Source organism: Mirounga angustirostris, unplaced genomic scaffold, assembly GCF_029215605.1.
Source record: "Mirounga angustirostris isolate CCGP_5_RB_7025 unplaced genomic scaffold, mMirAng1.0.hap1 SCAF_15, whole genome shotgun sequence".
Taxonomy (NCBI): Eukaryota; Metazoa; Chordata; class Mammalia; order Carnivora; family Phocidae; genus Mirounga; species Mirounga angustirostris.
The window spans coordinates 93403673-93427758 of NW_026991723.1; the positions used below are offsets into that span (position 1 = coordinate 93403673).

Sequence of the window (24086 nt, forward strand, 5' to 3'; positions counted from 1 at the left end):
CCAGGGTGCTCCACAATGGACCGAAAATGAAAAAACTCTGCAGCAATCCTATTGTTGGCGATAAGACTGGCATCGTTACTCGGAAACGTTCATGTGTGACCTGTGACAAAAACAGATGCATTATGCTGGTGTTGGGTCGGGTTCAGTTGGGAGAGGGGAGGTGTGAATTAAAACTAAGGAAATTGCACCACGGCTTCAGGTCTGAATAGAAAGCTTCACTATGGATTTCTTATACATATATATTGAAAACTATTTCATCCCTCCGGCTACCATAAAGGCCTAGAAAGAACCAACCCTACAGCCAGGATCATCCTGTGCCCAGACTGGTTTCCACATAGGTGGAAAGGGGGTCAGCACCTTTCTTGAGAAATAGCTGATTCCAGGTCTGAGGCAGAAAACGCACACAACGAAGCTGGAATGTCTCGTCGTGTCAGAAAACAAAGAAGTTATCAAAATTCACAAGTGTTCTAGCAAAAGGACTCAGGATGCAACGAAAGCTCTCCCATGCTGCAGGGGGCAAAGTACCTACGGATGAGGCGCCTGCTCCAGCACGCAGAAATGCCAAACACGGCTCTATCGATGTGTTCGGCACATTTCTAAACAATCACTAGTTATCTCTGGAGAATGTGAGAGACCACTCAAAAATGTAAGAGTTAAAACTATAAAAATCTTAAAAGAAAACATGGTCACGGCATTGGATCTGGCAATGATTTCTTGGATATGACACCCAAAGTACAGACAACAAAATAAAAAATAGAAAAATTGGGCTTCCTGAGAACTAAAAACTCTTGTACATCAGAGGGCACCATCAAGAGAGTGAGAAGACAGCCCACAGAGTGAGTGAGATTATTTGCAAATCGTGTGTCTGTTCAGGGATTAATATCCAGAACATATAAAGAACTCCTACAACTCAACAACAAAAAAGCAAATAACCCAATTAAACATCAGCAAGGGGCTTAAATAGACATTTCTCCAAAGAAGACATACAGATGGCCAACAAGCACACGAAAAGGTGCTCAACATCACTCATCATTAGAGAAATGCAAATCAAAACCACAATGAGATACAAATTCACACCCATTAGGATGGCTTTTTTGTTTGTTTTTAAGGAAAATAAGTGTTGGTAAGGATGTAGAGAAATTGGAGCCCTCAGGCATTGCTGGTTGTAATAAAATGGTATATTTACTGTGGAAAACAGTATGGTAGTTTCTCAAAAAGCTAAACATAGAATTACCATATGATCTGGCAATTCCACTTCTAGGTATATATCTGAAAGAACTGAAAGCAGAAAATCGAACAGATACCTGTATACCAAGGTGCATAGTGGCATTATTCACAATAGCCAAAATGTGGAAAGAACCCAAGTGTTCCAAGTGTTCATCAACAGATGACTGGGTAAACACCCCCCCAAATACACACACACACACACGAATTTATTCAGCTTTAAAAAGGAAGGAAATTCTGACACATGCTACAACTCAGATGAACTCTGAAGACATCATGCTGAGTGCAACAATCTAGACACAAAAAGACAAATAGTATGTGATTCGTGTATATGAGGTATCTAGAGAAATCAAATTCATAGAGACAGAAAGTAGAATGGCGGGTGCCATGGGCTGCGGGGAAGGGGATGGAGAATGATGGTTTAATGGAGACAAAGCCTTTGTTTGGGATGATGAAAAAATTTTGGAACTGGATAGTGGGTACACAACACTGTGAGTGCCCTTAATGTTACTAAATTGCACACTTAAATATGGTTAAAATGATCTATGTTTTGTATATTTTACTACAAAAAGTAAGAAAAAAGCAATAAAGCAAGTGGTTACTTTGTAGTGATAACAAATATACATCTATGTGATGAATAAAAAATAAAATAAACAAACACAACTGAAGTAAATGTGAGGAAAGAACCAAATGAATGGACAGTCAAGAGAAAATACAGACTAGTTACACAGAAATGACACAGGACTGATGGCAAACGTCTCAACAGCAACGATGGACACCAAAAAAATCAATGCGTGATTTTCAAAGCTTTGTCAAACTACAATTATAAACCCAGCTACATCCTCTTTCAGAAGAGAAAAGACAGATTTTTCAGAGAAAAATAGACCCGATGAAAGAATGTAGCAAAAGACGTTCTTTAGCAAGAAAGAGATTGCTTTTTCTTGGAGCAAGGTCTGTTGTGCATATGCACATCCACACATCATAAACTCTAAAAACCATCAAATACATAAAACAAATATGATAATGTCTAATTTGTAGATTTAAGAAAACCACATTGTGTTAAAATACTGGAAAATACTAGTAGGTAAGTTGGGAAAGGAATAAGAAAGCTGACTTGTTCTAAGATCCCCGTATTAACTTTAACTTCAGACAATGTTAACTCAAATATAAATGTTAAAATTTCTAGGGTGATCTCTAAAAGAATGGAAACAGAACTTATAACTTTCAAGTTAATAGAGAGAAAAACAGAAAAAGGATAAAAAAACTAAAAGAATGTTAAGGAAAAAAGGGAAAAAATTACAGAAAAAGTAGGACCAACAGAAAGCACAAGTCAGGGTAATACAACGGAACCCAAAGTATGTCAGCAGTTACATCAAGTGTAAACAGACTAAACTAATAATTTGAAAAGCAAAGATTGTCAGACTAGACTTTTTTTTACATTCAGCTAGAAGCAATTTATAAGAGTAAAGGAAGGTTCAAAGTAAAAAGGAGAGAAATGATATACAAATACTACCCAAAGAATGCTGGAGAATGATATCAATATTAGTTAAAATAGACTTTATGGCAAAGACCATTATTAGAGTCAAAGAGGTTTACCTCATAATTGTAAAATATTTCACTCAACAGGAAGATACAAGAATTCTAAAAAATATATGCATATGCACCTAATAACACAATTTAAAAACATAGAAAGCAAATTCTGACACAACCACAAGATGAACCCACCATCCTAGGAAACTTCAGTACAGAGAATTAAGCAGAAAAATAAATAAACAAGATACAAATAATTTGAGCAACACATTAATTAAGCTTGATCTATTGAGAGTGTGTGTGTGTGAGTGAGAGAGAGAGAGATGGAAATGAGCATAATTGGAGGAGAATATGTATCCCTTTAAAACCCATGTGGGACATTCATAAAAAGATCCTCTACTTGGCTACAAAGCAAGTCTTCACAAATATCTAAATTGGCAGTGCATAGACTATGCTCCTTGACTACTATATAGTTAGGTTAGAAACCCATTTTTTTTTTTTAAGATTTTATTAATTTATTTGACAGAGAGAGACACAGCGAGAGAAGGAACACAAGCAGGGGAAGTGGGAGAGGGAGAAGCAGGCTTCCCGCCGAGCAGGGAGCCCGATGCGGGGCTCGATCCCAGGACCCTGGGATCATGACCTGAGCCGAAGGCAGACGCTTAACGACTGAGCCACCCAGGTGCCCTAGAAACCCATTTTTAAAAAGGTAACTAAAAAGCTCCAAAACTCCAAGCTTTCTGAAATTGAAAAACAGCCTTCTAAGGAACTCTTAAGTCAAATAAGTAATTATAATGGGTACTCAAAAATTATTAGAACTATAAAATAATAAAAGTACTACATGTCAAAACTGAGGGAATGCAGTGAAAACAGTACTTCAAGAAAAAATTTATGATCTTGAATGTTTACATCATAAAATTTAAAAGGCTAAAAATTAAGGAGCTAAGCACTCCACTTGGAAATAACCCTAAGAAAGCAAAAGGAAGGAAACGATAAAGATAAGAATAGAAATTAATGAGATAGAAAACAAAAATGCAATAGGATCAACAAACCAAATACTAGTAATTTGAAAAGACTTATTAAATTGATAAATCTCAGCAAGATCAAGAAAAAAGAAGGAGCACAAGTATGCACCAGTGAGACTGGAAGTGTGAAAAAAGCTACAGACATGGCGGGACTTACACAAGGAGTACCGACAACTGTATGTATCTGGAATGTTGGGCGGGATGGACCAGAAAAAGACAGAAATTACCAAAAGTGACTCAGGAAGATGCGGACAACTAAATAATCCTATAATTATTAAAGGAAAAAGAATCATCACTAGACACTCCCTCCCCTAGAACATCAGGCCAGGAAGCCTTGCAGAAAGTCAGCCAACATTTGAGGAGAAGATAGTTCAACTATTACTCAAAGTTGCAGAAAGAGGAAAAGCTCCTCAACTTGTTTATGATGAAGCCAGAAAAGGAGGTGATGAGAAAGAACAGTCCGACGTCAGACGTGCTCCTCAAGAGCCATCCAAACATCCCAAATAAGAACTTCAAACCAAAGCCAGCAATGTTGGAAAAGGGTTACATGCTCGGCCAAGACGGGTTCAACCCAGAAGTGCAAGGTTGGTCCCAAATGAAAAATGCCCACCGCCACGTTGACACATTAAAGGGAACAAGCCTCCACGGTTATCTCAGTAGCTGCGGAGATTGGTGGCGGGAGGGCTTCCTCGGCCGGCCTGGCTCTGCAGTGGCCGCCCCGCTTCAGCCCAAGGCAACGAGGCGAGGACAGCACCCCCACCGCTCCTGGGCAACACCGTCTTGGAGGTCTGAGTGAACGCGACAGGAGGAGGGGAAAACCAGAACTGGGAGGTTTGGAAAGGAAGGAAGAAAAGTGTCGCTGTTGGTGGGTGGTGCGTCCCCGAGGAGAGCCCCAAGGAGCTGACAGCCGTTGGGCAGGACCGAGGACACTTCCGTCAGGTTCCTGGGTGTGAGGCCAACTCTTAGGCCGAGTTCCTGGGTGGGCTCTGACCAACAGGCACAGGGGCCTGAGGCACACAGGAGAAGAGGCAGCCAAACAGTCACGGGCAGAAGACTGGATAGTATACACAGGCCGCCTCCTCCCACCCGATTCACGGTCAGCGCAGCTCCGAGCGAAGCCCCACTGACCGGCTGCTTCTACAGGACTGGCCGAAGCCTCGCCCCTCTGGATGCCAAGATGAAGAATAAAGCCAGAGGCACTAAGAGAGGGGAGACGTGTGTTGAGGGTCCCCAAACCACCCCCAGTTTCACTGACTCCCCAGAAGGACTCCGCATAGAGTCGTGCTCACGGCAAAGGTTCATCACGGGGAAAGGATACGGAACAAAATCAGTGCGTGGAAAAGGCATGTGGACAAGAGGCGGGGGCACGAGGGGCCCCCATGGGAGCTGTGCTCCTGTCCTGCTCCTCCCTCTGCAAGCACACGCAGCAGGGAGCGCCATCTCTCCGGGAAAGCCGCGGACACCGGGCACCGGGGGTCCACACTGGGGCTGGGCACACAGGCACCCCCTGGCACGCACCGGGACTGCCGACTCCCAGACAGAAACCCTGCGCGCACGGTTGAGGCGTGTGAGCCATCGTCAGCAGCCAGGGACTGGCCTCGCGGGCAGGCCTGGTAAGGACCGCGTCCGGCTTGCTCAGGAACTTCCTCACAGAGCGAGGCACAGAACTGAAGGCACTGGCAGCCGGTGAACACAGGAGAAGATGCTCGACTTTGGTTAAAATACATGGCGTACGATTTCACACCGGCAGGCCCAGCGAGACAGACAGCTCGGCACCAGTGGTGAACGTGACCTGGCTGTCTTTCAGACACCCACGGCAGGAGAGCCTGGGTCTCGCTCTGTGGCTGCTCTTGGGGCAGATACAGAAGCTCTCCAGTCCCTTATGTGACCGTGAGCGGGAAATGTGGCGCCCACACCCATTCCTTCCTTCGCCACTTTGCCCAGCACCGTGAAAGCAGCCAGCTGACCCCACATCCTTGTTACTCAGACCAAAATGTCCGGAGGTAGCAGGCGCACGTTCACCCAGAATCTCTCCTCCTACAGGTTCTCGACCACGGGCATCCCAGGGCAGGCCACAGACTACTGGCGACCCCCTCCCACATGAGACAGTGCTTTTCTATCTCATCGGATTAGAGGTCCCAGACCCCATTCAGAGAGCTCATCCTGAAGACCGTCCTTGGGAACCACTCTGGCCCCAGCGTTTTCAGCTAGGGTTGCCTGGGAGGCCTCACCCATCGGAGGTGTAAGTGAGGAACTGGCTAGGCGCATCTGAAGTCCGCTGGGCAGCCCGTCGGGGGCAGACCCTGAGCCGTGGGATGGCTACGGGCACGGACTTTCTCCACGAATTCTGGCTGCCGCCGAGGGACTGAGGGCTCGGGCTTGGTGGAGACCGGCAAGGCCCTCGCTAGCTTTTGTAAACTCAAACTCTGCCCTCTGCGTAGCCACAGCCAGCCTCCTCCAGGCCACGCTTTTGAAATCAAACACTTGGTTTTCGCATCTTGCACCGTCCCACCACACTGAGAATTCCCTCCTCGCCTGACGAGGCCTCTCCCCCAGCCGACCCCGGTCCTCTCCTACTTGAGGCCCCGGGATGTGCCTCTAGCACAGAGTGAGGAGGCCTCCTTCGTCCCGGGCAGACTGCCCGGCAAGCGATGGACACAGCGCCACTGTGCTCTCTGAGCACCCGCCTCCCTGCGGGGAACACACCCCTGGCGTCCCTGGCCCTCAGCAGCAGAGCGTCCTTTCTTTTCAAGAACATGTCTGTCAGTGTATTAACATGCACGAGATGAAAGCTATAGAAGGCGGAACCTTCTTCTGTAAAACCTGCTTTTTTTTGGAGGCAGAGCTGTGCGCACGTGGCGGGGGCAGGGCAGAGGGAGAGAGAATCCTAAGCAGGTTCCACGCTCGGTGCCAAGCCAGACATGGGGCTGGACCTTCCAACCCTGAGATCATGACCTGAGGCAAAATCAAGTTAGACACATAACCGACCTGCTTTTGTACAAAACACACAATTCATTGACTCAGGAGTCTCGATGGGGAAACACATGATTTGGAAAGGTCCGTAGAGGAGGACACCAAACAGCCAAAGGGTTGCAGGAGCTCCCACTGCTGGACGTGCTCTCTCTGGAAGGTGCCCGCGGACCCTGCCCCGAGAGGACACGCCTGCTCCACCATCCAGAGTGTCTACACCAGCAAACGAGTGAAGCGGTGTGAAGCCTCCCACTCTGGAGACATGTACCAAAAATACAGAATTCCTTAAAAGCTTGGATCAAAAGGCCTACTAGAACCAAGTTAAAGGGACTTTGGAAACTATGGCTGACATCGGTCCATGACATGGGTCCGTGAAACCAGAGGGAGGGTCCGGTCTGGCTCACCCCTCCACCGGTGTGCAGCACGGAGAATAAGCACCCACAAATGCCGCTTCCCGAGCCCCCAGGAACTGTGAGGTTCGTGTGTTTTTAGTCCCGTGTGGTTCGGCTTCACTTTCCAGACCCTGCTTCTGTCTCATACCTTCAAGGCCTTCCACTCGCAGCCCTCCAAGGCCAGGCAGGCTTCTCTCGGGATGCCCCCAACCCCCCTGAGCCTTCTGCGTCTGCAGCCGTCGGCTACGAGCCTAAACACAGCTCTGCGGTGGGCTGGTCCCGCTGGCTCCATGGGCTCCCTGCTCAGGGCTCACGCCAAAATCTGGGTGCGGGCAGCTTCGCTCTGGGGACGGCCAGGCTCACGAGGTGCTGGCAGGATCCAGCCCCCTGCTTGACGTGGGGTCTCAGGCAGCACCCACACACCGCTCCTTCCTGTGCTCTGGATCTGCTCCTGCGTTCTGTTTCTGCTCGACAGGCTCATGTGGTGACACTGGGCCCACCCGAGAGTCACTTAAAATAATCTCTGTATTTTAAGGTCACTTGATTAGTAAATTACATCTTTAAATCCCATTTGCCCTGCAATGTAACAAGTCACAGGTGCAACATAGGGGGGCAAGGAGCAGGGGAGCCAAACCCTGCCTCTCGTTTGCTGGGGACCCCATGCACTCCCCAGTGGGAAGGCGCCTCCTCCCTGGCTCCTGAATCCCCTGACCCAAGAGGCCTGGTCTGGAGTCCCTGAGAAGCCAGGCTGGCCACCTTGGTCTCAGCCCCCCACAGGCTAAAAACAGCCTTGGTTGGGAAGCAGGTGTTTTGTAGGGACAGTGGCCAGGGCCAACCCTGGCACAACCACCTCCTCCCCGGACGCCAAGACCCGGCCTCCGGGAGAGGCGGCCGCGAGGGGCCAGAGATGGGGGAGAGAGCCAACATCCTGTCATGGATGCCAGGGGCCGGCACAGGAGGCCCTTCCCTCTCAGCTCCGGCCCTCCCTCCTGCAGCCTCAGCACCCGGGGAGACGGGAGCGGGGTGGGGGGACAGCACAGGGCAGGTCCCCGCGATTCTTCTGGCTTCAGCTTCCTCCGTAGTGGGGAGTGGCACGAAGAATACCACCCACGTGTGCTGGAGGGTCGGGGAGCCTGGGCCAGACAAACCCCACTGCCCCGCAGTCTCGGGCCGAGGCCAGCCATCTGGTGAGCCAGGGGACCCTTTCTCAGAAGAATGTCTGCAAATGCATAAAAGAAACCACATATTAACAAAAATGACATGGCAGCCAGTCTGTCCCACTCACAGCAGTGTCCCTGGAAGCCGCCCAGGTGACCGTCCTTCGCGTTGGGGGCGGGGGGACACTGCTCTGGTCCACCTGCAAACAGAACGCTATCGGGTCTTAAAAAGGAGTGGAGCACGAACACAGACTCCAACGACCGTGAACCCAGAAAACGGCGCTGAGTGAAGGAGGCCAGCCATCCAGAACAGAGCCCCCACAACGGCCGGGGGCCGGGCGGGGGGACAACAGCGATGGAAAGGTCCCACGACGTGGGAGCGCACGAGAAGCCCGTGAATGGTGCGCCTGGATGGGTGAGCTGTGTGTGGTTCCGCCTGCACACGCCTGTGGAGGAGCTTTCCATCCACGTTCAAAGCCCTGCCTTCTGAGACCCCCCCTCTCAGATTCTCTCCATGGCCCCCGGCGACTGGTGTCCCCACAGGCAGGGCCCTGCCGCGGCCGTGAGCGGGGCCTCCTTCCATGCAGTGTCTCCACAGGACAAGGGGGTGAGGGTGGGGGCAGGCCCACCCCCAAAGGAGCCGAGAGGGTTCCCGCCCACAGACCCTGGGGCAGGGCAGCCATAAACATCTCTGTCCTTGGACCCAGGGAGACAGAAGGGCCCCGAGCCCCGGGAGGGTGGGCACAAAGCCCCGCCACGCTCTCCTCAACGGCCCTGCGGTGTCCTCGCCGGCACCCAGCCCTTGCAGCCTGTGGTCGCACAGCACGCGGAAGGCCCTGGCCGGGACCTCGGGGGGTGTCCTCCTTCTCCACCACAGGTACCTGCAACCCGGCTTGGCTCAGCAGCCCGCAGCCCCCTCGCCCCCACCCTGGTCTTGATGGGGAGTGAGAGCCCTGAGGGCCGAACTTTAAAGAGAATCAGGAGCAGTATGTGGTCAGTGTAGAAAACAACAGAAAAACAGACCAACAAGATGATACCCCACGGCTCACACTGGGCCCCAGCAGGGCCTCCACATGTCTCCTTGGGGTGGGGGTGGGGGTGGGCTCAGGCTCATGGTTCATGCCAGGCACTGCCCTGGACCTCGGTGGGAGCACGTCAGGCCTGCTGGCAGGAGAGGGCTGGGGACTTCTCCTCCTCAGGACTCTAACCTGTGGCCCTGCTTCCTTCTCTCCAGGGGGAGGGACCCGGGCCCTCTTGGAAGCTGCTGGCCTCCCCCAGCCCAGGCCTCCTCCCCTGTAAGGTCCTCGTTTTAAGGACAGTGATCCTCCTCCCTGGGAAGTCAGGTGCAGGGACCCTGAGGGGCTTCGCTCACCTGCCAAGCCAAGACTGAGGCCTCCTGCAGGCTGGGCGGCTCCTGGGCCCCTGGTCTCTCGCTGCACCCTGGCCTCAGGCTCCTGGCCAGGTCCTCAGATGGGTAGAAGCTGGAGGCTCTCTGCACAGAGCCTGGTACACCTCCAGCAGGCGGTAGGCGTCGGCAGCTGGGGGGGCATGGGTCAGCCTCAGCCTCCAGGGTGGGGGGCACGGGGGCGAGGGGGTGCAAACCTGCATAAACTGGCTGCCCCCGCTCAGTGGCCGCCGGTCCCAGTTAGAGAGCTGCTGTGCCTTGTCCAGGGCCTTGCCCAGCACCTGCTGCACCGGGAGGCTGAGGCCCCGCAGCCCCTGGCCTCACCCCTGCCTAGAGCTGGCTTGTCCAACACCAGCATCTGCCAAGAAAGAGCCCCTCGGGGGTGAGGGGCCTGCCCTGGGGAAGGCGCCTGCGCACAGAAGGAAGGGCACAGATGGTCTAGGCAGGCAGGGGCAGGGGGACTCAGGGCCACGGTGGCCTGCCCACGGGGGTCAGCTCTGGGGCTAACATCTCAGCCCCCAAAGGTGTGGCTGAGAACTCAGAGGGGCCCAAAGCAGGGCTGGTTCTGGGGAAGGTGTGGGGACACGTGGTGACACCCCCTCCCCGGGGGGCCCTGGTGACCTGAGTAACCCAAAGGTGCTCCAAGGCCATGAGCACATCCTGACCCATAGACACCAGCCAGCCTGTGGTGAAGGCCCCCGGCTGGCAGGGGCATCACTGTGCAGGCGGCTCAGCAGACAAGGGAGCGGCCCCGGCCCCGTGCCCGTCCCCTCCAGCTGACCTGCCTGTGCACCTGCAGCTGGTCTAGACCGCCCCGCAGCTGCTTCTCCACGTGAGCCAGGGCGGGGCAGGAAGCCCCCAGGCTCCGACGTCCCGCCATAACCTGCAGGGAGGGCCATCAGCGTGACAGGCACCTGAGGCAGGGGCCCTGGCCTCGCCCCAGCACCCTCCCCCGGGTGGGCAGGGGCTGTGCTCACCCAACTTAGTGACGGAGGGGTCCGAGAGCAGCTGGGACACCTGCCCTCCTGGTGGCCGTGAGAGCACAGGCAGGTCCAGCAGGAACACACGGCCCTCCGCTGCCAGCTGCATGATGGATGCCCGGGGCCGGCCCCATGTACCAAATGAGGGTCGCCACTCCAGGTCCACAGCGACCACCTGGCCGGGCTGTAGAGAGCTGGGATGAGCAGGGGAGGCCCATCCAGGGGCTGCAGGCCTGTGGCCGAGGGCATGGCCTGCCTGACCCCCCAGAGGGTGAAGCCGAGGGCAGGCAGTTTCTGTTGGGGGGCCTGACCGGCCCTGTGGGCTCCTACGGGGCCGGGCTGCGCCTGGCCCCTGCCTGCCCCTCGTTCCACACGGAAGGGCTCAAGGGACTCCTTCTGGCCTCCTCAGGCCCGGAGCCCAGCCACAGCACAAGTGTGGTGTTGCCGCAGGCGGGGGCCGGTGCCAAATGTCTGTGGGCAGGTGCCCGATGCTTGCACTTTAGGCCTGGAGGCTTCCAAATGGGCCGGTGTAGTTGCCCTGCTCCGCGGGGGTGTCTGGGGCACGGTGGGACGGAGAGCCAAGCCCGCTGGGTCCTGGTGTGGACAGAGCCCCTGGAGCCGGCCACCCACCTGCAGGAGCTCCTCCTCGGGCCAGGGGCCAGGAGGCCGGGAAGAGGATGTCCTCCCCGGCGATGGGCAGCTGGTAGTAATCATCCCTCCGGTCTTGGAAAGTCACCTCAGCCGTCCTAGGATGGAGCTGTGGCACCCCCACACCCTGGGTCCCTGGTGCCCTCCCCCAGCCCAGCACTTTCCGGCCTGGCCGGGCCCGCGCAGACCTCCGAGAGGCAGGGGAGCTCTGAGGGCGCTTGGTGGGCTGGCGTCTGCAGGGGCCTTGCTGCTCGCTCCCCCTTGCCCGACCTGCTGACATACGCGACTCATGGGGCCGCTTGCCAAGGGACGGGGGCCCGAGCGCCTGTCCCCCTCGCCAGCCCCCCGAGCCTGGGCGCCGCCGCTCCTGGAGTTTGAGCTGGCGGAGCTGTGCGTGGCTGGCAGCCGCTCCTCGGGCAGCGAGAGGTCCAGGGCGCCTCGTTGTCACGAGAGGCCAGCAGCTGCCGCAGCCCCGCCTACAGCCACTCGCGCTGGGCCACAGGCCCTGCGGGGCACGCGGGATGGGCTGTGCGGCCCGGCTCTGCCCCGAGGGGGTGCGGACAGTCCCCCGGGCCCGCACCTCCCCCCCAGACCTCGCAAGCCCCAGAACGGGAGGCTGTTCCCTGAAGGAAGGCCACAGATGCTCCCACGACTGAGGCTCTGTGCCGACCGCGCTGTCGAGCGAGGGCCCCCCACGTGGTCTGGTCGGAGGGCCGCTGTCCTGTGTCCACAGCCCAGCCCAGCGGCCCTGCCCCCCAGACCCGAGACCAGCCCTGTCCTTCTAGAACATTGCCTGACCCTGCTCCTTCTCCACCCTTGTGTGCTGGGGCCTGCTCCTGACCCTCGGGCTGCCCCTCAGGTCTCCTCGCCCCTGCCCTCGTGGCCAGCCAACATTCTCAGGGGAAGGTGGGGCCATGGGACACTCCTGAACCCACAGTCCAGAGAGTGGACACAGGCGAGCAGCCCTCGGAGTGGCAATGAACGTGGGGGGCCTCACGAGGCTGTCTCCCACACCAGGGCCCAGCACAGGAGTGGGGGGACCCACGGGGCCCACAGGTGTCCCGCCCGTCAGCTCAGCCTCAGGACACCCACAGCAAGGCCCAGCCACCTGCACCACCAGGGTCCCACAGGAGGGTTTCGGTCCTGGCTGAGTCCTTGAGTCCATGAGGTCGTAGCCTGCTGTAACTCGGGTGGGCCGGGAGTCTGAGCCTCTTGCCCTCCTGATCTCTGGCCCCCGAGGCCTCTGTGTGCTCTGAGGAGCCCCTGCTGGCTGACAGGCAGGGCCCCCTCCCAGACGACTCTGTCCCCCCAGTAGCCTCAGGCCATCCGCTTCCCGCAGGCCGCGGGTTCCCACGTGGACGACAATATGTGGAAGCCCCTCCACATTCTTCAGGATGTCCGCTGCCCTTCCGGCTGCCTCGGCCTTGGCACCCAGGGGGGACCAGCCTTCCGGGCCTTCCCTGGGGGTCCACGTTCCTCTCCGGTGACTCACCACCCACCCCACACACCCATCACTCCAGGGGTGGCTCGGCGCTGCCCCCCGCTGGATGCCACTCAAGACACCAGAAGCCAGACTATTCATCAGGGAGGGAAGGGCCCCCCACTCCACGAACTGGCCCACAGCTCCATGCCCTTTGCACCTGGGACCCCACACACCCCCACCTTCTTCCCAGGCTGCTTCACCCAGGGCTGGGGACAGCTCTGTGCCCATGATGAGCCACACCTCCAGCTCAGGCCTGAGGGACAGAAGCTACTAGATGGTCCTGTCCAGGCTGCCGTCCTGATGGGCTCTGCAGCCCCCAGACCCAGGAGTGGCCTTGCAGTTCAACCCCCTCTATGCCCCTGCATCACCCCAAGGGGCAGCTGCCTCCTTCTAGGGGCCTGGGCTCACCCCCCACCTGGCCTCAGGGGGCACAGAGCCATGGGCGAGGACCGTGCTCAGAGATGGTCTAGAATATTCCCTTGGTGAACACTGTGGAACCTCCAGCACACGCCCCTCCTCCATCGCCTGGGGGCTCTGTACACTAAGGGCTGAAGGAGGGTCCAGGCCCCCCAGCCGCTCTGGCCCTGCCTCACCCGGGTGGGGCCCTCACACAAAGCCTACCCTCAGCATCTGCCTCCTGTACCTTCTGAGCGGGGTGGCAGACCTGAGGCTCTGTGGCTGGTTCCTCGTCAAGGTGTGGCATTTATGCTGGGAGAAGCCCTTTCTCTACACCATCTGCTCCCCAACCTGCCAGGGACACCAGAGGAACCGACCCAGCTCGTGGGCCAACGTGAACGCTGTCTGGGCCACGGCACGCACCCGTGAGCTACGCACCACGTGCCCAGTCCATATGTGTGCACGCACTCTCCCAGGGCCACTCGTCCCCCTAGGTCCTCAGCCAGGTCTCCAGGGAACGCCACAGCACGCAGGGCCCTGCAGACTCACCTGCACGTGGCCAGTCCGGTTCTCCCGAGACAGGCTGCTCTGCAAGAGCGAGCACCAAGGGACCTTTCTAGCGACAACTCTAGAAGCTGGAGAGACAGCCTCACCTGGAGCACCCCTCCCGCCACGGCCCGGGCTCGGGGCTCTAAGCAGGGCACACGCACCTCCACACCACGAACCGCTTACAGCACAGACGGTGCAGGGCGGCCAGGCGCGGCTGAGTGACAGCCCAGGGACACAGCGCGGCTGAAAGACAGCAGAGCCCGGGTGGGGCAGGGGCTCCACCCCACACCCTCCCCAGCCTCGAGCCTCTCTTGGGTCTGCCGGAGCCCCTCCCTCTGCACCGGGACAAGGGACACCAGCCCCGTCTCCCCGGGCTCCATTCCACATTCTCCAGGGCGGGACCCTCCGGACGGTGCGTTTGCTTCCTGTCCGTCTCCCACTGGAATGCGAATCCTTCAGGAAGAGGCCATCTTGCTCACATGTTGACAGACTGATGCTTACTCGTCGGCCTCGCTCCCGGGAAGGGCACCCACCTGCCCACCCGTCCACCCGTCCAGCCATCTGGTTGCTGCCCCTCCCTCCCGGGGCCAGCTGTCCTTGAAGCCTGGCGGTGCGGCTGGGACAGTGAGGGGTCCGGTCTTCTAAGGACCTGGCCAGGACCCTGCGCTCTCCACACGCGCTTGTTGCAGGGCCGCTGTCCACCCACAGCGGAGGTCAGTGCTGCCCAGAGGTTGGCCAGAGACTCTCCCTCCTCCTTCCTGCCCGGGACCTGAGGGCTCCGGACCCCAGGAGGCTGCTCAGGAATCTGGGACAAGCCTGCAGGCGAGGGGGACAAAGCCTGAGGAAGGGAGGGACGACCCGGCGAGCCACGCGGGGAAGAAGGAGCTCCGAGTGGCCAGCGTGTTCTCAGAGCACCGTTCCCACGCAGAGCTGCAGACAGAAACCTGCTTCTTGGCCGTTTCTACACTTTGAGGTGTCACTTTGCCAGTGGGATACTTTGTCCAAAAGCCTCACCCCACAGGTGGGGCTCAGCCCTGGTCAGACCCGAGCGCAAATCCCTAAAGGAAAAGGCCCGGGTAGAGCAGGCCCGACCTCCTGACACACACTGAACATCTGGAAATGCCACACAACCCAGTGTCCTGCAGACTCATCTGTGCTACGAGGCCTTGGGGGGCTCCACCTGGGACCCAGGCCTGGGGGGGCTTGTGGGGAGCTCAGGGTGGACAGGCAAGCAGAGCTCCCCGGCCCTCCTTCTGGGCCTAATGTCAGTCCGTGGAGGCCCACAGCGGGGATGGTGGATGCACAGCGAGGACTGCCGACGGGCAAAGGGACAGTGCTGTGACCCTGAGGCCTCCTGGCCAAGACACACCCCTGGAGCCAGCTGGGGAGGCTGCAGGTGGGGCCTGGCAGCACATGGCCATGCAGAACCGGAGACCCAGCTGGGTGGCTGTCCTCCCCACTCCCAAACGGGGCCAATGAGCTAGGCACCCCTAGAAAACACCTGCCCCTCCCCTCCTGTCCCACAGCCCGTCAGACTCCACATGCTGTCTGGGGGACGACCCCATTGTTCAAGGGGTGTCTGGACACCAGATCTGCTCCTGCCTCACACTCAGCCGAGACCTGTGGGGTGGGGTGGACCCTCACGGGGGACACACCCTGAACTGGGGGTGCTGGGCTAAGGCTGGCCCAACACCCCCAAAGACTCTTCTGGCCCCAAGCCCTGGGCCCACCACGGCCATGACCTGACCCTGAAGTGGGGACCCTGGGGGTCAACAAACGGCACGGCAGCGCTGCTGGAAGGAAAGACGGCCCCACCCGGAGCCCGCATCCTCAGACCTCCACACAGCCTGCCCGTCACGGTCCGGAGTCCTGGGTGGGGAGAGCCTCACAGCGGCCGCCATGGACTCGGCGCGTGATTCTGTGCTGAGAGCCCCCGGGAGCCTCACCTGCAGGCAGCTGAACTGTGTGCCCGCCCCACGTTCCCACCGGGTGATGCCAGCAGGGCTCCCCACCCAGCACCCACGGACGACGGCGTGCAGGTGACCTCAGAGGCCCTGTGCCAACGATGCGGGTCCCCATGGGGGGCCACTCCTTAGTGTCAACCCAGTGCTCTAGTTCTCCAAATGCAGGGGCAGGTGACCCACCTTACACGCCCCTGTCCCTCAGACCCTGGCACCCCAGAGGTCTTTGCTGCTGGGACCCTCCTTGGAGCTTCTGCCCCTAACACTCCACTCTTGGTTTTACTCTGCAGCTGGTGGAGGCTCCTTCCTATAGCTGCTTCCCCGGGGCCTCAGGGGTCCCACCAGTCGGCCGGTCCTCTTCGGCCAGGCTCAGGGGCTTCAGGTGGATCCCCAGCCAACCGCCAGCACAGCCAGCAGCTCCTTGCTCCTCGCTGACCCTGACCTGCCCCGACACCGGCCTGCAGGCGTCCACATACCTTCTTGCTTTTCCCATCTATGCTCCTAGTGCCGCCCGAGGGGCTGTTTAAAGTCATGAATCAAAGCCTCTTGGTGATGTGCTTCTGTCTTTGCAAAAGCCCCAAATATTGCCCTCTTTTCTGGAGGCAGGCACCTTCATCCAAGGGCCAGAGAATCTGCGTAATTTCTCAAGGGTGCCAGACACAAACATGATGACAATTAAGCCTCCGAGTGACACAGAGAAACAGATGCTGACCAGAGACGGTGCGGAAATGTGGATACAAACCATAAAACAACCGTGGGCAAGACCTTCAAAGAAAGAGAAGACAAGATCAGAAATACGTTCAAGCATCGAGAAGCCGCCCAAAGTGAGACAGCAGATCTGAAAAAGACCGCATTACAACTTCTGGAGCTGAAGATACAACAATCAAAGAGCATAAATGATGGATGTGTTTTGTAGTTTGTTGGACACAGACGAGGAGAGGCTTAGTGAAGCGGGAAAGAGCAGAAGTCACCCGAACACACAACGAAGGGGACACTGGAGGCGGGGGGAGAAGATCAACACACAGTCAGGGGCCCAGAGAACAGCGGAAGAAAGCAGGAGATGTGATGTGTGAGATCAAGACTTAGAATTTTTCAGAACCGACTGAAGACAGCAATCCAGATTCAAAAAGCCCAACACATACCAAGGAAGATAAATACAAAGAAATCTATAACTAATCTCCTCACAGTGAGACCACAGAACATCAAAGACAAAGAGATTATCCTAAAAAATAGCCAAAGGAAAAAAAGATTGCTTTCAGAGACAAGAAGGTAGATTTCTTCATAATACGTTTCAACCCAAAGGACTGACATTATACAAGGCATGATCTCCGATCACGATGAGATTGAGCCCACACCAGAAAAATAACTAAAAATGGCAAACAGCTTGGAAATTAAGAAATACATTTCTAATTAACCCATGGGTAAAGAAAAACTTATAATAGAAATTAGAAAATACCTTGAGCTGCACAATAATAGAAATAATATATATTGAAACTTGGGGAATATTTTAAGAAGAAAGAAGGCTTAAAATTTAGTTCGGTGGGCTGGGGAGGGCGAACAACAGAGAGGACCAAAAAGCCAAAAGCAGGTAACAAAAGCAAAAATCAACAAGTGGCATTCCTTCAAACTAGAAATTAGTTTCTGCACAACAAAGAAACAATCAACAAAATGAAAAGGTGACCTATGGAGTGGGAGAAAACATTTGCAAACCACATATCTGATAAAGGGTGAATATTCAAAATACGTAAGGAACTCATATAACTCAATAGCAAAAAGAATCCCAAATAACCTAATTTAAAAATGGGCAGAGGAACTGAAAAGACATTTTCCAAAGAAGACATCCAAATGGCCAGCAGGTATCTGAAATGGTCCAAGACATCACTAATGATCAGGGAGATGCAAATCAGAATGGCTATCATTCGACAAAAGACAGGAACTGAGAGGAGAGGGGAGGGGGGAGTGGGCAGGGGAAGGGGGAGGGGAGGAGCACCGCCCCGGCCCCTACTCCCAGGGGTCACTGCAGGTGGGCAGAGGGGCTTGCAGACCTCAGTCCGCTGCTCAGTGCCCAGGGTCCGTGGTGGTGGGCAGGTGACGCAGGAAGGGGGTCGGGGGATCCTGGCCGCCCCGGGGCACCCAGGGTGTGGGGGCCCCGCTCACCTGGTCCAGGCCCTGCTGCTCCAGCAGGCTCAGGACCTGCCGACTTAGCACTCTGGGACTCAGCCTCTCCAGCCTCAAGGAGGTCACCTGTGGGTGCTGTCTGCAGGGAGAGAGACACGTCTTTTTAACTTAATACACGTAAGACTTATTTTCGTCAAAGTCACACGCACAGAGTTGAAAACTCAGGTAATTCTACGAGGCCTGTGGAAAGAGCACCACGTCACCGTGTCCCAGCACGCTCCAGACCCTCACACATCAATTCTGTCACGGCCAGTATTGGCCTGTGTTTCCAAGGAACATACTTGTGCGTGACCTCTTGGTTGTTCAGTCTTAGGTGTCTGGTACGGACATCTCGCCGTGGATGGCGCGCCGCGTTCCGACCTAAGTCAGGACACACCATGTTCACGCTCTCACGACCAGGCCAGTGCAGACCACACCCCTTCTCTTCAGGGTTAGTGCTTCTCTGGTTTCATCGCCTCCTTAGTTTCCAGACTGAGGACCCGACCAGCCTCGCCCTGAGCCAGTGAGGAGGTGAGCGGGCCTCCTCGCGGCCCCCCGGCTGCCGGCTGCTCACAGCTCACCTGCAGAAGTAGGTTTGTGCTCTGCCTCATGCTGGCTTGAGGGTTCGGCTGAGCTGAGGCTTTGGGGTTGAAGTAGCTGTCCCTCAGCCCGGGGCAGGCGATGCTCCCAGAATCCCGTCTGATCCCCGTGCTGCCCTGGGTCTGCAGCGTGGGTCTCATGCACTCTGGCCGCCCGCAGACCTGCTACACCCGACCCAGCCACCTCGGGAATGAGCTCTGTCTGCTCTTCTTTCTGGGGTTCCCATTGTTCTGATGTTGGGCCTTCCTGACAGGACCTCCAATTTTTCTTTTAATCTTTTCTCTCTGATTTTCATTGTTTATCTGTTTTGTACTTTTTGGAAGACATCTTCAAATTTATCCTCCAAACCTCTACTGAGCTTTTCACTTTGCCATCATATTTTTATTGACAAGAGTCCTGTTCTGTGTTCTGAAAGCTTCCCTGACTGTGGCACAGAGCCTCAGCCCGGTCCTCAGCTGAGCCCGGACGCCACGGCCCAGGGTCCCCAGGGTCTGGCTGACCGCCAAGGAGCCTGGGCCTCGGCTCCTGGGCCCTCCTCGGGCTCTGTACTGGACCCCACATGCTCCTGGTGGCCGCGGGCTCAGCTTCCCAGGCTGCTGCCTGACCGCCGGCACCCAGAGCCCCTCCCGTCACTGCCTCTCTCGCATTCTCTTCAAATGTCTTCTCCATTTTAAAGCAGAGACAATAGTGGGTCTGCCAGAGGCACTTTTTAGAACCCAGTGTTTATCGAGGTGTCACTGACAGGCGGCGAGGAGTGGGGATCGTGGGTGCACTTGCACTTGGTGGACCCGCCACCCACAGCTCAACACGGATGCGCAGCCCTCGAGCTGCCCCTGCCCCCTTGGCCACGCTTCAGACCAGCAGAGACCACGTGCCAGGTTTTGAACGTCCTACCGTTGGAATCATGGAGTCCGGACGCTTGGGTCTGGGCCATCTCACGCAGCGCGGGCTCTGGGACATTCCTCCACGTTATGTGTGTAACGTGTGAGGTCCAGCTGTGGCTGTGGACTGGCCTCTGGGTCCGTCCAGTGCTTGGGGACTAGGAATAAAGCTGCTGTGAACACACCAGTCTCTTCACAGACCACGCACCCATGTGTCCTGGGTTTGCTCCAACGGTGGACTGGCTGAGGCAGTCCTAGCCCATGTTTTGCTGGGGCCAGCAGCGCCGAACAGCTTCCTCGGGTGGCCGGGCCGCGTTAGCTGTCCCCAGCTGGGCACGGGGGTTCCTCCCTCGCTAACGTCTGGTATGCCAGACTTTTCTGTGTTAGCCATTATGAAGGAAGCCACTGCGTCTTTTGCAAATATTTTCTCCCACTCTAGCCTGGTCTTCTCGATTTTTTTTAAAGATTTGTTTATTTACTTATTTGTCAGAGAGAGAGAGCGAGTGAGCGCACAAGCAGGGGGAGCAGCAGACAGAAGGAGAGCCGACTCCCCGCTGAGCAGGGAGCCCGATGCAGGGCTGGATCTCAGGACCCCGAGATCACGACCTGAGCCGAAGGCAGACGCGTAACCGACTGAGCCACCCAGGCGCCCCTTGTCTTCTCATTTTTAAAAACACTTTAAGTAATCTCCACACCCAACATGGGGCTCGAACCCAAGACCCCAAGATCAATAGCCTCATGCTACTGACTGAGCCAGTCAGGTGTTGCTCTATGTCCCTCTCCAAATATTCAGTAACGGTGATGACAGCCAACGCTAGGTGTGCTGGGCTGGGCGCCCTGCGCGCTCTGTCTGCTTTGTAGCATGTTAAATCACACAACCCTTTGAGACAGGCAAAATTAGCCCCATGTGAGGGCTGAGGAAATAAACCCAGGAAGTGCAAGTGACTTGCTCATAGCTCCAGGGCAGGTGGATCCAGGGAGGTTGGCCCCAGAGCCCAGGGTCTGCATCTCAAGGGGGGTGGTCTCAGGCCTGGGTGCCTCGTGGCGCCGGATCAGGCCCCCAGTGCCTGCAGATGGACGGGAGGCTCGAGGAGCCTCCACAGACAGCCAAGTGCTGCTTCACCCTGTGGCCGCCGCAGATATGTGGCCAGCAGATGCCACCCCCACGCCCCACACTCGGGCCACACCCTCGCGTCACGTGTGTGTGCAGCTTAAGAGACCCCACGTGGGCTCCATGGGGTTACAGATGAGATTTATGAGGCGAAGAGATGAGTGAACGGACAGGTGCCGTGACTTCCAGCATGTAGCAAATTGTTCACGCAACCTGGAGAATTATTTTTGTTCGTTTAAGAGACTTAACTGTGTCTCGTCTGGTTCCTGCCAGGTGCAGCCTCTGGGCTCCAGAAGCAGGTCCCTCTCTGGCTGACCGATCCGCGGGCCACGCACGTGGCTTTCCCGAGCGCCTGCCGCCCCTGCCCCACCCTGGGCCCCCATGGGGCTTACCTGGCCCCGACTCTGACGTCAAAGCTGGGCTGGCACCAGGAGTCCAGGAGGGCCAGCAGCCTCCTCCAGAGGTCCGGGAAGCCGGCTACATAATGCTCCACGAGGGTCACCTTGTCCTGGAGGAGCAGTGGGGTGCTCCCATCTACGGGGAGCACATCCTCAGGTCACAGCCTTGCAGGCGCCTGGCACCTCCACGCCCGGCCAAGACCCCAGACTCACCCCCAGCCCAGAGGAGGCGTGGCCAGAGCATCCGGACTGAGAGGACCCGAGGCCCCTCCATGTGACCTGGCTCCCTCAGGGAGTGCAGAGGCCCAGCCAAGTGTCTGACTACATCCGTGGAACACCCCAGACTGGCCCCTAGGGCCTGGTGCACTCCTCCCAGCCCATGCCCTGTGCTTGCACACTTACACACACGCACACAAACACATGTAGGCCCCACTGCTCCCTGGGCCTGGTCCCGGGGCTCTACAAAGGACTGGAGGCCCCCAGAGGCAAGGCGCATCCTGGGGAAGATCAGCTGTCCCCTTGTCTTCACTGAGCTGCGGGGAGGAAGGAGGGAGACCAAGCATGGGCAGCAGCCCCGATGGCCCAAGTGCCTCCTCACTGGCGCAGGGGGCATGCCCATGCACAGTGCCCACAAGAGCCCTGAGCTGCCCATGCCCGCCCAGAAGCTCGGAGGAGGCCCCTGGCCGTGGCTCTGGGCCTTGGGACACTCAGGCCCTTTCCACCGCAAGAGTTCAGGCCTCAACAAAGCCCCCTGCCAGTGGTCCCAACGGTAGACCCCTCCTCACCTCCTGTCCTCTCCATGTGACCACACTGGGTCAGGCTGCCTGGAGCCCAGACTGAACAGGGACCCATCTGCCAGGTTGGGACCTCAGGAGGTGGACCTCACGGGGAGCCCCATTCCTCAGAGACCCTCTGGCCACTGCCTTCCGAGCATGTTGCACCTAAGTCCAGGGACTGCCCTCCTGGGCCCCACCCCCTCGGGCTCTCCTTGCACGGTCGGGTGCTCACACGTGACCCCTGCCCTCCAGCACCCCCAGCCCCACTCAGTGAGGAGCAAAGCCAGGGCTCAGTGGTAGAACCCCCCCTCCCCAAATCATGTTTCTAGAGACCCAGGCTTTATCCAAGTCAGAACCTGAATGATTTTCGTGAAAAGATACTTACCTTTCCTTTCTTTTTTTTTTTTTTTTTAGATTTTATTTATTTATTTGACAGAGAGAGACGGTGAGAGAGGGAACACAAGCAGGGGGAGTGGGAGAGGGAAAGGCAGACTCCCCGCTGAGCAGGGAGCCTGATGCGGGGCTCGATCCTAGGACCCTGGGATCATGACCTGAGCCGAAGCAGACGCTTGACGACCGAGCCCCCCAGGCGCCTGACGCTTACCTTTTCAACATCAAGTTCGAGCTGCAGCTTCAGCTTCAAGCCCAGCATAACGGCCTGCTGATCACAAATGCAGCAGGTTACACCGGGCCTGGTGGGGAGCAGGCAGCCCATGGGGGGCGCTCCCACCCTTCTACACCTCCCAGTCACTGAGGGCACAGGTCCAACGGCCTGGAACCCAAAGCCTCCGGGCAGACAAGCCAGGCTCCACAGGAGGCGGGGCAGGGGGGAATGCCCTGGGCAGGTGGGTCCTGCCAGGCTGGGGTGTGGCCTGGATGGGGCATCAGGGTGGGTGCCGGGCCCAGGTGGCTCTGGTCAGGGGTTGCCCATGAGTGGACAGAGGACCAAGAGGGAGGGGCAGACAAGAGGCAGGAGCTCTGTCACCTACCCCCAGACACTGGCACACTGTGCTTTCCCCACACCTGCTCTCACCTGCCGCATACCGCCCAGAAGTGCGCCCTCCGCCTGCAAGTGCCGGGCATGGCCAGTCATGGTGCTCACAGCCAGGGGCCAGGGCTGTGCACCCTGGGGGCCTGAGGGACCATGGCCCTGAGGTGCAGGGGCCTCTGAGCACTTTCCACAAGGCATACTCTGTGTGCACCCCAAAACGACTAATGAGTGCATAGCTGTCTGTCCAAAAGGGTGGGCTGGCCCCAGGGGGAGTGGTGGGGTCTGTGTGTTGGGGGATGCACAGCCCTGCCCCTTTGGTCCACAGAGAAAGAGGCTCTGAACCCAGCTGCGTCCTGGTGAGGCAGGGAGCGCAGTGGTCCCAGGAATGGGGAAGTGGGCACCGCCGAGAGCCCTGGCCCCCCCCCCTCCCCGCGGCCCTTGCTCACGGCCGCAGGGACCCTCCTACGACTCAGCATGGAGAGCGCCCGGGGCCCTGAGTGCCCGCACGTAGCGCAGGCTCGGCTACTATTAATAATTTCCATACATCGCACTCCCATTATGAGCAAAAATAACCGGGGGAGCAGCCGGGCGCCCCGCCCCACGCAGCTCACACAAAGGACCAAAATAGCGGCCTGGGAAAGGCTCGCTCAGGCCTCCGGCCCGGATCGCGCGGGGCGGGGGCGCGGGGCCAGGGGCCTTTCCCTGCGCGGCGCTGACCCGGCGCCTCCACAGCCTGGCCGAGGTCCAGGAGCTTGGCCGCTGCCAGGCCCCGCGGGGGCCCAGGGGAGGGTGCAGAGGGGCAGGGCCTGGGGAGGGGCCAGGGGCTGGAGGAGGGAGGACCTTATTGTTTCTGGATGGGAGACCCCCTGAGAAGCCCCGGGAGCACCAGGCCCCCGTCCAGGAAGGGAAACTGGGGTGGTCGAACGCTACTGCCTGTGTCCTGCATCTGCCATGTCCGGTTAGCTTCCTGGCTCCTCCAGGGTCAACACCCGGAGCTGGGCTTGGTCAGGCCAGGCCACCATCGGGAAGGGGCTGTGGGAGGGATACCTGGGGGCTCGGGACCCTCCCACCCTTCAGACCAGGCCGTGGGCCAGTGACCCGGGGAGAGATGAAGCGGGGGGAGCCATAAGGCAAGGGGGGTAGGAGGAGGGGGCACAGAGGCCCCGGGGGGCTGGGCCTCCCCCTCCCCCCACCACCTCTGCGGGCTATCAGTCTCTACCAGCCGCTACCTCTGCCCCCTAAGGACAAGACTTCATGTGTGCTCTAGGCCCCAGCCCTCAGTGGGCTGTGGGGGGGTCTTGGCCCCCCACCCGCCCAACAAGCCCTCTGAATCCTGGGGTGTGGGGCAGCCGGCAATGGTGGCCTGGGTGGAAGGGGGCGCGGCGGGCACTGCCCCTCACAGCCGCAGGAGGGGCTCTGCCACAGAGGGCAGCCTGCACCTGCCACCAGCCT

At 57.4% G+C, this 24086-nt stretch overlaps 1 protein-coding gene across 1 annotated transcript in view; it reads right to left on the reverse strand.

Annotated features, from left to right (window-relative positions):
• EXD3 (exonuclease 3'-5' domain containing 3) overlaps window positions 1-24086 on the reverse strand; it is a gene marked incomplete at its 5' end in the record, with an annotated part of 57386 nt that overhangs the window by 18144 nt on the left and 15156 nt on the right. Inside the window, 13 exon segments of the mRNA XM_064579163.1 lie at window positions 9671-9783; window positions 9786-9856; window positions 9911-10016; window positions 10019-10061; window positions 10485-10636; window positions 10681-11064; window positions 11314-11440; window positions 13516-13561; window positions 13760-13798; window positions 13921-14002; window positions 17880-17977; window positions 20862-20996; window positions 22237-22301. Of these exon segments, the coding sequence (XP_064435233.1) occupies window positions 9671-9783; window positions 9786-9856; window positions 9911-10016; window positions 10019-10061; window positions 10485-10636; window positions 10681-11064; window positions 11314-11440; window positions 13516-13561; window positions 13760-13798; window positions 13921-14002; window positions 17880-17977; window positions 20862-20996; window positions 22237-22301 (1461 nt within the window).